The following is a 14,162-nucleotide window of genomic DNA, read 5'->3' as shown; positions in this document are numbered from 1 at the left end:
CAGAATAAAAAATATCCCTTCAAACAAACAAATAAACTTGTTATTCACATCTATTTTCGGTCACCATTAACTTCAAAGCAATTTCGTATACAATGCGTAAAGACATACACACAATACGAGTACTTGGTCATCATTATGTTACAAACGTGTGTCCTTGCTATTTGCATTTACCGTATTACCTGATTTGATGACTAGCTAATAATGCTAGTTAATCAATGAGATTGTATCGTAAACGCGGTTTGATTATTAAGTGTAGTGGAATGGCATTGTTTTCTTCTTATTTCCTCGTTTTCTGTAAACATTGTACTTCACTACGTTTGTTTAGAGTTATTGGCTGTTGTTTTGATACTACTTTAATCTTAAAACGATTATATATCAATTCCAGGGTAGCTATGTTCTTGAGTTTTTCTATTTTCTGATAAGAGTACCTATAGCTTGTGCCCTTTTCAACTATGATTCTGATGGTAAACTTAAATGGTGACTAAAACATTTGCGCGCCACTCAAATAGTCGAGGTTTTATACCCAAGGCAACACACTAATGACTTTACGGGTTTACGTGTGTTTTCGAAAAACCAAGTAAATGGCGAACGAACGTGGAATGCTTGATAGCTCTTCAAGAACAAAACTAAACAGTTTCTGATCCGCATTTGTCCCGTGTGGAGGACTCAAGACGTAATATCAGCCACGTCCAGCAGTGGGGCAGAAATCAGCTTTAGAAGTATAGAATCTCTCCGTGCATTTGCCTAAACATAAACTTTCGCATAAACATCCTCTGCGCTGTTATGAGCATCTTGTAGGAAGTGTGGGTGCTCATAACTGTACCGTGTGCCGGCGCGGAACTATCTCCGATTGTAAACAACTGTCATGCATCTGAAGATAGATCGCAAGCCGCCAGCCGTATAGGCTTCAAGTACTAAAGTAGATATCTATAGTATGTTGAGTTTGTTTGAAAGATGACCAAGATTGGGAAATGAAAGATTGTAGATGTGACTAAAGACACATTAAGAAGAAAAAGGGCATACTGGATAGTGTTTGACACTACGATTAGAGAAATGAATTAGGTTTAGGTTTTTCAATTAGTCTTATGCAGACAGGGGTATGTTTAAATTTCCTTGACATCCAACGATGTAAAAACTCTAAGAAAGATAAGTGATTGCCTAATATTGCAATGGGCTGAACGTGAATCACATTACGATCAAACAACCTTGCTTTAGATTGCTTGACGTTCCGGCCAAGCTAAAAATGATTATAACAGTAAAACTTAAGAAGATTTCAAGCTCAGTTTGCAGTAAAACAAGGTACAGTATATCCTGAAAACTGTTGTAAAATTAGTTAAAGGCCGGGTATTGAACTCGCACTCCATGAGCTGTAGGCGACAAGGACTATTTACTGGGGTCTAACCGTTAAATAATTCATTGGTTAGATTGCTTTTATCCGGCCGTCGCTACTGTCTACTATATCTTTAACTATGTGTATTTATTGCAATATCATGGGAAACATGAAAAGTTTGACTGAACACACTGTGGTGGCAGCTTTAGAACCCATATTCGATGATATTATGGCCTCTCTGGTGAAAAAAGTTGTGTCATGTCCTGGAATCTGAATCAAAAAACTATACTTTCTGGTTATTAGGGGTGATGTTTGTTTGTGTCAAAAATAAATAATAGTTTAAGTTTGCTTTTAAAACCCTTCCACTTACATATTTGCTTTATTACGGCAACATTATTTTAATATACTCCTTATTATAAGGCTTCGGGTTTGCCTTTATACTAAAAATACCCTGAGGATACTGTGGCACTACGTACGAGCGTGAAGAAATGTTTAATTTCAGCAATCTCAAATATTCCTATCTCGCCAAAAATACTTGTCTTGCTTTATCGCGTTGAGTAAATTAGAAAAATAGTCTAATCTAAAATTGTGAGGGCCTCTGACCTTATGATAATTTTTAAGACAAATATTAGAAGTACTTACTATCAGTGTTTATATTATGTACTTATGTATTAGAAAAACTCACAAATTCATATTTTCCCTTGACTTCAATTCTGCTTAATTCTAATAAAACATTATCTCAGAGAAAACAATCCATAGAAATAATTATAACACAAGAATGTTTAAAAAAAATACATGTGATTATAATTAGCTCAGCAGTTTCGGAGATAGTTGCAAACAAACAAATGCAGTATCTTCAATCACCCTTACACTTAATTTCGTTTGACATTTCTATTTTAAAGAAATCCAAAGCATTCTCATTTTCCGCTAAAATCACAAATATTGATGTCCCAATTCTTAAAAGCATTCGTCGCAATGCAACAGCCATTACATAACATACTGTTAGTAAACACAAAATGCCTCACGTTATCAAACAAATGAAATGCCTTCAAGTTATTTCATCTCGATACAATCTAGATTTCAGGCAAGCATTTTCATCGCTAATGACTTAAACACAACAAACAATTTTGTACACTACAAAGTTCATTATAAAGTCGAAATTACCTTGAGGGTAGTCCAACAAAAAGTTGAGTAGTTTGACACTCCAAGCAATTTTATACTTTGCCAGTATAATTTAAGGTCGAGTATGCCTTGTGGGTAGAACAATAATAGACTAACGATAACATGATTTTAGACTTTATTGCGTGTGCATTAAGGTGTAATTTCCAGTGTGACATTAAATTATAATGTTACGCCTCAAAACAATAGCATCGAAAGTGTTCTAATTGACATTTATAAACACTCGTGAGAAACTGAAAATTTTGTTTTTTACTTTGGAAATTGGTTTAACGACGATCCATTGTGCACGTAATCGGTTTGTGTTTTCACCTGTCATTTATAACCAGTAAATCTTTTTTTTTATATCATAGAGCTGTTATTACCAACTATTTAGGTTTTTGTGTGTGACTTAATCGGGGTGGGTTTCTAGCTAACATGTTATTAATATACATCGTCATAATTATTGGTAAACATACACAAATAATGTTTTACATTTAATCATGCCTGTTTCCCATGATTGTAGACTGAAACTAGGATTTTTTTATATACAGCCATTTTTTGAATTCCCTCTTAAATACATTTGTTAACTAATTTCTGCAGTAAGTTCTCATTTTAATATTTTTTTGGACCAGATTTTGTTTACTTCATATTAAAGTTTCGAGAAACGAGCTTTTGAAAAATTGAATTTGTTTAGCAATTTTTGGAGCTGACTGTACACATACAACCCGGGTGTAGTAAAGTAGCGGTTAAGTTCAAAGTGCTATTATTACCCTTTATGTTACCGCAATGTCTTTAACCTGTGGTTTTGCCGCAAGGTGTTTAGTTAAGCTATAATCGTGGAAATTGCGAAATGTGAACCTTTAATTACCACTTACGTATTTTTTTCTGTAAGTGGTTGTAATACACAGTTGTATTTGAAATTACTAAGTACCAAGTGGGTAGTAAGTTGCAAACCTTACGAACATACAAAAACCTATATTTTTCATCTAAAAGAGGTCTTTCTATCTCATAATTTTAGTCCTTATTTCAATTGGACCAAAATCATTATTTTATGGTCGAGGCAATTGATACTGATTACGTAATTTTATTTAAATATAAGTTCAAATAATAATATACCTATACGTATTTAATTTATTTTTATTTATGGTTATTATGGCTCAAATAATACGAAAATAACTCAAAGTCTAATGAATCGTGAAATTGGATTTGCTATACAAGTTTAACGCTAAGCCATTAAACTAGTCTGTCAACAAAACCATCTTCAAAGTTTCTTTTGCTGAAATAAATTGTCTAAATTGTGTCTGTCAGTCTTTTTCGCCTTTAAACTTTAACATTATCCTGAATCTGTCTGTATTTTGTTGTTTTTTTTAAGTAACGCCTATGTAAGACATAACTCTTAAGAAATGTTTGCTTTTCTTTAAAAGGAATTATAAAAATAAATGTTGTTTAGCACGCAATCTGTTTTCCTTTTTAGAGCTATCTTAGTAATAATTTCTTGAAACAATAGATTTTTATTATAAATTATTTTACAATATTTATTAATTTTCACGTTTTTTTACTTTTTATTTGTTTTTCTATCATTCCCACGCTTAATAAAACAAGTATAATAGCAAAGAAAATAATACAAAAAGCGTGTTAATCGATGCAACATAACTTGTAAAACCAATTAAATATGAGATATAAAACTACCGTCATAAAATAATGTCGTTAAGGAAATGTCAAATTCGAACGTTTGAATTAGGAACGCAGACGCGTACCGTTGTCCATTCGAATGCGTGCGCGCGCGCCGGAAGTAACTAATGCGGTAACGAGCCGGCATCCGCGACACTATAGGTGACAAGTATATTATGTATGTATATCTTAATTTGTTATGTAATGTGTTTGTTTGTTTATATGTATTGGGAATATAGTTATGTGAATCATACTGAGTAAACAACGGATTAATTATGCATTGAGAAGCATCGTATTTATTTATTAAAAACCCAGTATTGTATTCATTGATGACTCGAACAAGTATTTATTAATTCCTCAGTATTGTATTATCTGATTCAAGGAGCGGCAACTTTAACCTTACGTTTTTGACACGTAAGTCTGGTTCAAAGTAATGATATAAGAAATTGCAAAAAGGGATCATCTTCTTGATTGTCATCTGCTTTTCTTCTACCTTCCTATTTTTATTGATCTTGCTAGTAACCAAAATATATCTTTTCGAAACGCCATACATTATATACATTTAAAGGTTAATCCAAAAGTGTTCCTAAAAGTGCAGGACCACCGAGTGAGATACTTGGTTTACTCCTTATCTCGTCCACTCTCGTTACACAACATTCATCTTATCATTTGCATCTGAGCTGGATCACTGCATCCGTCGCCTTTGTAACTCAATATTCTGACTTATAAAGACTTGTAGGACTTCAGAAAAGAAGAATTCTTTTAAGAATAGTCCGAAAAACGGTGTTGTTAGAAATAGATCCTACTTTACTGTGTGACGGAGATCTTAACAAACGTCAAAATGACTGCTTTTAATTTCCAGCATTCTAAGATCACTCATAATATTGTACCGATAAACACCAAAGGGCAACTTGGCGTATTGATTAAAGGCTAACTATTTAATTTCTGATAATCTAGACAGGCAGTAATTTCACTTACCATTGGTACGTAAACTTGAAAATCACAAATATCTGAATAGTAATATTTAAAATCACTGACTCCACACTATTCCGGGTCATCGCGGCCAGTGCCTTCTGCCAGAACGTGTGAAGTGTCATAAGATCACCCACACAAGAACGAGTGGACGACAATGATACTGCGCCCCGCTCATTGATCGATCATTGCAGCACTTTGTTGGCTTTCAATCATAATCTACACTATATAACTAACTGTTTACTTCCTCTACTTAGCATGCAGCAATATCTATATGAAGCTAACAGCAGACCGCGACTTTACTCACGTAAAAAGATTTTCACAAAAGTATCCTATGTGTTAATCCAGGTGGCAAACTATTTGTTATATTTATGTTCAAAGTTTCACGTAAATCAGTTTAGTAGTTTTTGCGTGAAAGTGTAAGAAATATAATGTTTGTAAATGGTCAGAAACTCTCGCATTTATAATATTACCTAGCAGAATGATAAAAAAATGGCTACAGAAATAAATTATAAACGATACCGCTCGAGCTAGCTCTAATAATATATTTTATATTTGACCTGCTGGGGGTGTAATTTGTTAAACCAAGCGACAAGTTAATAGGGTTCTTACTTTAATAGCTTGTGAAATATCGTTTTTTTGAATAAAATGTTATACCGAGCTCAACAAAATATCGCTTGAGGAGAGATGGGTTTGCTGGCTGTACTTTGTATTTGCTTCCTAAAACATTTACCGATTATTGTGTTAAAACTTTTATAATGATATGATAATGAACCCAAAGTAAGCCAATTGGTTTTCATTATTCGTTTTCATAAAAACATTTTTCTTATCAAAATCTGGCGAACAAACACACGGATTATTAACTAGTCCATACTTATATACTTATATACTTATACTTATAATATTATAAATGCGAAAGTAACTCTGTCTGTCTGTCTGTCTGTCTGTCTGTCTGCTACTCAATCACGCCTAAACTACTGAACCAATTTGCATGAAATTTGGTATGGAGATATTTTGATACCCGAGAAAGGACATAGGCTACTTTTTATCCCGGGAAAATGACGCATTTCCCGGGAAAATTCAGGTGGCGAACGAAGTCGCGAATAATCAATATTATAATGACATTGAACTAACAAAATTCCGTTGTCATGGCAACTGTTTTAATGGCGGATATGCCTTAGCGCGACTTCGTTATATTAAGAGATATAAATAATTTTGAGAATATTTTTCGTGAAAAAAAAGCATATTTTATATCATCACGCTACGACCAATAGGAGCAGAGTAACAGTAAAAAGTGTTATAAAAACGTGGAAAATTCTGACCCATTCTCTCTTATGTGACGCAAGCGAAGTTGCGCGGGTCAGCTAGTATACTATAAAATTAGATCATTTAATTTTTATCTTTCATTCTATCATAAATCATGGCACAAATATTTTATTAGATCTAAATTGAAAAGTCCGGGGAATAAAGTTCCCGCATCAATTTTACATCGGGTCAATAGATTCTTAACCTCAATAAACGCGATTCAGTTAACTTTAAATTAGATTGCTTTGATGTTTCAAAATCACTGCATTCCGATGACTCAGCAATGTTTTAATAGGATATTGAAAAATATCCTTTAGTTTTGTTAGTCAATATTGGCGAAACGTAAAGTTTGGAAATGAAAGAAATCGTTTAGGATTAATAGTGATATGGCAATTTTGTATTTTTTTCCAGTTTCTTTTATACCTTTTTTAACTGACCGTAGACTAGCAAAGAATTGGATAAAAAAATCTTACCCTTAGCTAGCAGTAACGGTTATTTGAAATATATAAGGAGTGCAAATTAAATACATTTGGCTAGCAGGATTATTCTTGCTGTCTACACTTTTTTACTCACCCGCTAGGGGCAATGTCACTTTTAAAATACCCACTGTTTCCCATGAGTAGCTTTTCTTTGGGCCATATATCTCTCTTTCTGAGCTGATAAGGCCTAAGACCTAAGTGAGAAGACTTGGGCTCAGCAGTAGAAGTAGACCAGCAGGATGCCTCTTACATCTAGTTTAACATACATATGTTGCTCTTTTCCAGACAAGTGGGCCGCAACCTGATCATTCCTGGAGGCACAAGGACCATCGATGCGACCGGCAAGCTGGTGATGCCGGGGGGCATTGACCCCCACACGCATCTGGAGCTCGAGATGATGGGAGCCAAGACTGCTGATGACTTCTATAAGGGAACTAGAGCAGCTGTTGCTGGCGGGACTACCACAGTCAGTGAGTATCAGATCTGAAATTAACGAGGTAGAAATGGCACTAAAGCTGTAAGATGATGATAGTCAATAATATTTTAAGAGTCGTTTCAGATAATGGATGTTCACTAATGGGAAATTAACTATAGTTGACTTGGTAGACGACACATTTGTGGCATTTTAATTTTAAATAAACCTCTGTCCAGCAACAGGGCTAAACAACCATAATTGTGATAGTTGTTGCTAACGAATTTGATGGACCTAAAACAAAGGTGCACTCCTGATGGTTGAAACGAAAAATATGTTAATCACGTATTATATTTTCCGATTTCCAGTTGACTTCGTGCTGCCTCAGAAGAACCAGTCGTTACTGGAGGCTTATTCCAACTGGAGACAACTGGCTGACGGCAAGGTAACATGCAATGCACAATTATGGCAATTAAATCTCTAGAACTATTTCATTTTCTCAGACTTTTGCGCATACTTAATGGAATTGTCAGTCGCGGAACCAAACTATGTTGATGTCACTTGCGAAAACAACAACATGCGTACTGTGGATCTCAATTTACTAGTTTACGTCAATCTGATATCCATCTTGCAGTGCATTGCCGCTTCGCCATAACATATTGCTCACCATAGTAAGGAAAGAAGCAATGTTCAGAATAGTGACTATCAAATGGTTGTCAACTGAGATACACATTAGCCCTCCAGACCGAACTGTTTGCCGAACACAGATACAGCACATCCTGTAGAATTTTTTTTTCTCAAACTATTTTTTTTAAAATCCTCTACATCATTCTTCATCATTCCCAAGGTCTGCTGTGACTACGGTCTCCACGTGGGCGTGACGTGGTGGTCTCCCTCCGTGAAGAAAGAGATGCAGCAGCTGACGACGGAGCAGTACGGCGTCAACTCGTTCAAGATGTTCATGGCTTACAAGGACGCTTGGATGCTGGATGACTATGATCTGTCTTGTGCTATTGAGACTTGTGCTGAGCTGAAGGCGTTGCCCATGGTTTGTATAGTAAAAAGTACTTTAGATATGGAGAGCTTTATAAAGAAGTAAGATTATAAGAAACACTGAGGAGTTGTGCAATTAATTCCATCGATGTGATAAACTTCATCAGAAGTTTAACTAATATCTGTGTTAAGTTATTTTTTTATTAAGAAATATCGCTTTAATCAATCCAATTTCTGACTAGACATCATTCCAAATGTATGAAATAATTTATTTTGAATATGTTCTCTTTTATTCATAATAGAATTATCTGGCGTACCAAAGTATGCACAGGAATTTACAGTCCTAGAAAAAATGTTAATAGTATAAACCATCATGTAAAAATTGTACGAGTGTTAATACTCATTTCTACGTATAGGTGCACGCTGAGAACGGGCACATAATCGCCCGCAACACGGAGAAGCTGTTGGCAGCCGGTGTGACCGGTCCTGAAGGTCACCAGCTGTCCAGGGACGAGGAGGTGGAGGGAGAGGCCGTCAACAGAGCCTGCGTTATTGCTAACCAGGTAATAAAATAAATTAAAGTACATTAGTACCTCCTACTAGATTTTTTACCCACTATGTAACTAAATAACCTTCTACATCCTCATCAGAACAAATTGGGTTAAACTTGTAAGTCATGTTGTGTTCAATAAATGATCGACTTAGTACACGACAGGGTTCAATTTAGTACAGGGAAAAATCTCGAGAGCTACACCAGCATTGATTTTTTTAGTCCTCTTGGGATAAGGCATATTTTTTTACTGCAACATGCTACCCCTATATTCTTATTTATATAAATTCTTCTTGAAGTTTTACACTAACATAACGTGATATTTACTCTATATCCAAATACATAAACTTTTTGTAACTTGCAGGCCCGCAGCCCGCTATACATCGTGCACATGATGTCCAAGAGTGCAGTACGTATGCTGCAGCTGGCCCGCACTCGGCAGCGACAGCCACTCTTCGGAGAAACCCTCGCCGCTACTGTGGGATCTGATGGTACTTATAGCTACTAACTCTATTTATCTGTACTTTGTTCGTAATAAGCTGCGTCTCTCCCATTGAGTTACCATATTTCCTAGCGACTTACCATCAACAAGACGTTTAAGATATGTATTTGGCATGGTTAATTTTGATGGTAGAGTATTTCCTTGCCTATCGGCCACCCGGATAATATGCAGGCCGTGGGGTCATGACCAGAGTATCATTTTGATTATATACAGAGTTATAAACTTGCAAGCGTCAAATAACGTGTAAATAGACACTTAAAATCCAGGTTGGCCAAATAATTAACTAGTTTTACGCATAAAAAATCTGTTGTGGTCCTAGTTTCAATTACAACAACCAATTGCAGAGGGGTTGTTCACGAAAAATGGGATCATATTATAAATTGTCATTGTCCTCAGGTTCCCAATACCGCAACTCGTGTTTCCGTCACGCGGCGGCGCACGTCCTGTCTCCACCACTGCGCCCCGACCCCTCCACCCCGCAGGCTATGTGCGAGGCACTTGCCGAGTAAGTAACAAAAACAAAAATATTCGAAAGATTTTCCATACATATATGTATATATTATGCATGGGAAATTTTATTAGGTTATTCGTGCAAGTTTTTAAAGCTCTTTGCTGGATCATCTTTGTGCGAATCTGCCGCTATTTGTCTCAGTATATGACTATTGATTGCAAGGATTCGGTTTAAATCCCCGGGTCAGGCAAAGAGTGCTATGGTATATAGCTAGTGTCTTTTGTAATTGAAATTAAAACTATCTGACTCGGCAAATGTTGTTTTGCTATATAAATTAAAAAAATATATAGTTTCACTAAGGGGTATTAAAAATAAATGTTGGCCAATACTCAGACCTACTCAATATGCTCACAAAATTTCATGAGAATCGGTCAAGCCGTTTCGAATGAGTACGGTAACTAACATTGTGACATGGAAATTTTCTACATAAGATTTTCTTCTATAATCGCAACTACCACGAACTTTTGCCTAAAATAAATATATGCATTTTGTTCCACAGTGACCACCTGCAACTGATCGGTAGTGACAACTGCACGTTCTTGGAGAAAGACAAGGAGTTAGGCAAGGACAACTTCTCTAAGATTCCCAACGGAGTGAACGGCGTTGAAGACCGCATGGCTATTCTGTGGCAGAAGGCTGTTAACACGGGTATGTGTTGTAAAGTACATAATAATGATCAATGGCTTGAAATTGTAAGGGGAAACGATAGCTAACTATTTGGAATACTTGTTAATTTTCCATAATTATTTATTTTGCGAGTAAGTTTGTTTCTCTCTTTTTTTATTTCTTTAGCAGCTGATGATCTTCGTAAATTGGAATAATTGTTCAATTACACAATAACAATACACAATACAAGTTGATACGAGTAATATAACATTGAAATTGTATCATAATTTCAAAATCGCGAACTAATACGAACGTACGTAAATTTGACACGTGGATTTATTAATGCTAAGAAATATGGGTAATAGAATAAAATGAAACTAAATTGACATCATTCAATACTTGACGTTTGTTAATTTTTTTTATATTTCGAAGCATTGAATTCGAAACTTTCTAGACTGGTGTTAAGTGGATGAATGGAAATTCACATAACCCGCCATTAACTTGAGTCAATTGATAACGTTATTCTGCAGGTATAATGGACCCGTGTCGTTTCGTGGCGGTGACGAGCTCCACGGCGGCCAAGATCTTCAACATCTGGCCGCAGAAGGGCCGCGTGGCCGTCAACAGTGACGCCGACATCGTGGTGTGGGACCCGCGCCTGGAGCGGACCATCTCTGCCGCCACGCATAAGCAGGCCGTCGATTTTAATATTTTCGAGGTAAGTTCTACTATAATCCTTAGTTGAAATATTTATGTATTTCATGTATGCTTGACGTGAACATTTTAAACGTACATGCGTGCACGTAAACGTTGGTGCACGTATACGAATCAACAAGTGTTGATTATAATAATCCGGGCTTTATGAATCCGCAACCGTTCTCCTATGACCGGTTCGCCATTGGACTGTTCGTCGACAGGATGATTCATTTATTTCCTTTTCCCCAACAGAGTCTTTCACCTATGGACATTGCGTCGACAGAAACTTTCATCTATGTCAATTTCGACGACAGGTCTTTCCAGCTACAGAATATTCCACCGACACGACGATAAACCTATTACTCTGGTAACTACAGACCTTTTCATCTAAGGAGAATAGGCTGTCAGCAGAGTCGTGTCTTTACCACGTTTAGATTTAAAAGCATCAAATAATTGTTAAGACGAAGATGCACTACACCCAGAAACAAGTAAAGAAAAATGTTACTGATAATATGAAACTACCCACTTTTATTTACAATTATTCGTTATGTGCAAGCACCTACTCACAAATAAATTAAAATTTGCTACCTATAAATATGTTCGTAGTATGTAAAATAAATGAATTGTAACGCAATATTAACATAGATCATTTCCGGTGCAATACATAGTAAGTAAAGGATGCAACTGTGGTATCTATGCACATGCAATAAAATTATCACTACAATACTTACGTATAAGATAATTTTGTTGTTTTATTTTCATAGAATCGAATAGGATGTAAGTAATCAAAACTACATAAATTTTGAACAAACTACAAAAACTCATTTTGAGAATTAAGTTCTTTATGTTGTAAGCAAAGTTTGACTTCTCTAAGGCAAGTAACCAACCCTGTTCTCTTAGTAAAGATACAGTAAGCTGTAGCTGTTAGATATGTATATTTTTGTTTTATCGCTTGTGTTAAAATTGACAGCCTATTCTCCTTAGATGAAAAGGTCTGTAGTTACCAGAGTAATAGGTTTATCGTCGTGTCGGTGGAATATTCTGTAGCTGGAAAGACCTGTCGTCGAAATTGACATAGATGAAAGTTTCTGTCGACGCAATGTCCATAGGTGAAAGACTCTGTTGGGGAAAAGGAAATAAATGAATCATCCTGTCGACGAACAGTCCAATGGCGAACCGGTCATAGGAGAACGGTTGCGGATTCGGGCTTTATTGAGTAACACAACAATTTAGGATAATTTCTTTAAAATAACAAAATTCCAAGCGTTTATTATTTATTTATTTTGGTGTTAAGTGTGGTTAGTAAAATAAATAAGTAATGTCTATATATTTTGCTAACCACACTTTAAAAGTAAAAATGATCGTTAATTTAATAATACGACTGTCGTATTTCTGTACAAACCTAGCTGCAGTCTTATACAATTGTTTATCGAATTGATGTGTATTTGCAGGGCCAGCAAGTGGTGGGCAGTCCTCAATTTGTGATCGTGGGTGGACGTGTCTGTCTTGACGATGGAGAACTCAGGGTTGCTGAAGGTAACATTATTCATCAGGATTATTGAATGAAACACACATAGTTACACAGTACACAAAGTCCATTGATAGAAGTCAGTTTTTTTTTGTAATCCTATTTGGATTTGCTTTTAATATTCAAGCTCCATATTAGTGCTGTTCTGTAACGTGGGATTTTTTATATAAAAATCTCATAAAATGTTATCCAATCAGGAAATATACCGCAGATTTTCTTTTAGTGTTTAAGTTAATATTATTTATCCTTTTATATTTCTTTGAGAACATCTTTATCATCTAGTTATGTTTGTGTCAGGTTTCGGCAAGTTCCTGAAGACGCCGACCAACAGCCCGGCGGTGTTCGGCGGCGAGGCGGGCGCGGCCGAGCCTCAGCCGGAGCTGCTGCACCTGCACATGCCGCATAAAGTCACCAACGGCACTCCTTCGCCTGGTATGTACAGAACCCAATAAAATACATAGCATTAGCCATCAATTCATATTTTCGTACCATATAGTCAGCGCTATAGCCAGTTGCACTCACTGGACGGTAAATGATCTGCGAGTTAAGCAAACTTTGGCGCGGTCATTCCATAGGGTGACCGCCTAGTGCTATTTGAACTGGGCGTCTCCGTGCTTCACAGGGCGCGTTAAAGTCGATCCCGTTTGTTGTCAATTAAGATAACAGTCGTTAAGCCACGTCAAAAGGCCGTCGGCGGCTTGAATAACTTTGACACTAGGTTAACCACCAACCTTACGATAAGAAGAAGAAGACCATTTAGTTGACGATCAACCTAACGCTGAGTATTCTTAAAAAGGTATTTTTTCTGATCGTGTGATGAGTGAAGAAACCTCAACGTACTTTTGGTCATTAAACTCACTATCTGTAATATTTCCAGACATCCCTTTACCGGTCATGAACTTGCATAAGACGCAATAAAAATAATACATACTAATTGGAATACTTTGTTTGTTAGACTTCGGCAACATGAACAAGAGTATGGAGGGTCTGTCGGTGTCCGGGTGCAGCACTCCCACCGGCCGCAAGATGCGCGAGCCTGGACAGCGGGACCTGCAGACTTCCACATTCTCTATCAGTAGTAAGTATCTAATCGATACCCCCTAAGTTTACCTACTGAGTCATCTAAGGGCTCCTACAAACAGTGCCGGTGGCATGGCCGCCGGGTGAGCCGCCGGCATTGCTGCTTGCGCCTAATGCAACCTTGCATGTCTGAGAGTACTTTATAAGTTCTTGAAGGTATGCAAAGACTCTAAACCGCAATTGGATTGGCCAGCATGATGGACTTAATTCCTAACCTCTCTCTTATTACGGAAGGAGACCCTTGCCCAGCAGTGGGATTAAATGGTTCTTTTTTAATTATAAACGAAAACTGATAAATGTTGTTTTTTTATGTTAATGTTACTTATTACTACTGTCCTTTTACTTCATGCTAAAAGAAGATTTCAAAAA

At 36.4% G+C, this 14,162-nt stretch overlaps 1 protein-coding gene across 3 annotated transcripts in view; it reads left to right on the top strand.

Annotated features, from left to right (window-relative positions):
- Positions 1–14,162, top strand: part of CRMP (Collapsin Response Mediator Protein) — a 60,430-nt gene that overhangs the window by 43,717 nt on the left and 2,551 nt on the right. For all 3 annotated transcript variants that reach the window (XM_076130973.1, XM_076130974.1, XM_076130972.1), the window contains exons 3-13: positions 7,201–7,385; positions 7,696–7,772; positions 8,175–8,375; positions 8,737–8,883; positions 9,235–9,361; positions 9,769–9,877; positions 10,383–10,531; positions 11,020–11,207; positions 12,637–12,721; positions 13,011–13,145; positions 13,669–13,791. In XM_076130973.1, the coding sequence (XP_075987088.1) occupies positions 7,201–7,385; positions 7,696–7,772; positions 8,175–8,375; positions 8,737–8,883; positions 9,235–9,361; positions 9,769–9,877; positions 10,383–10,531; positions 11,020–11,207; positions 12,637–12,721; positions 13,011–13,145; positions 13,669–13,791 (1,526 nt within the window). The remainder of the gene's footprint in view (positions 1–7,200; positions 7,386–7,695; positions 7,773–8,174; positions 8,376–8,736; positions 8,884–9,234; positions 9,362–9,768; positions 9,878–10,382; positions 10,532–11,019; positions 11,208–12,636; positions 12,722–13,010; positions 13,146–13,668; positions 13,792–14,162) is intronic.

Source organism: Anticarsia gemmatalis, chromosome 25 (genome assembly GCF_050436995.1).
Source record: "Anticarsia gemmatalis isolate Benzon Research Colony breed Stoneville strain chromosome 25, ilAntGemm2 primary, whole genome shotgun sequence".
In the NCBI taxonomy this organism is placed as follows: Eukaryota; Metazoa; Arthropoda; class Insecta; order Lepidoptera; family Erebidae; genus Anticarsia; species Anticarsia gemmatalis.
The sequence above is the reverse complement of the archived record's forward strand: the minus strand, read 5'-3'. Positions and strand labels throughout refer to the sequence as shown.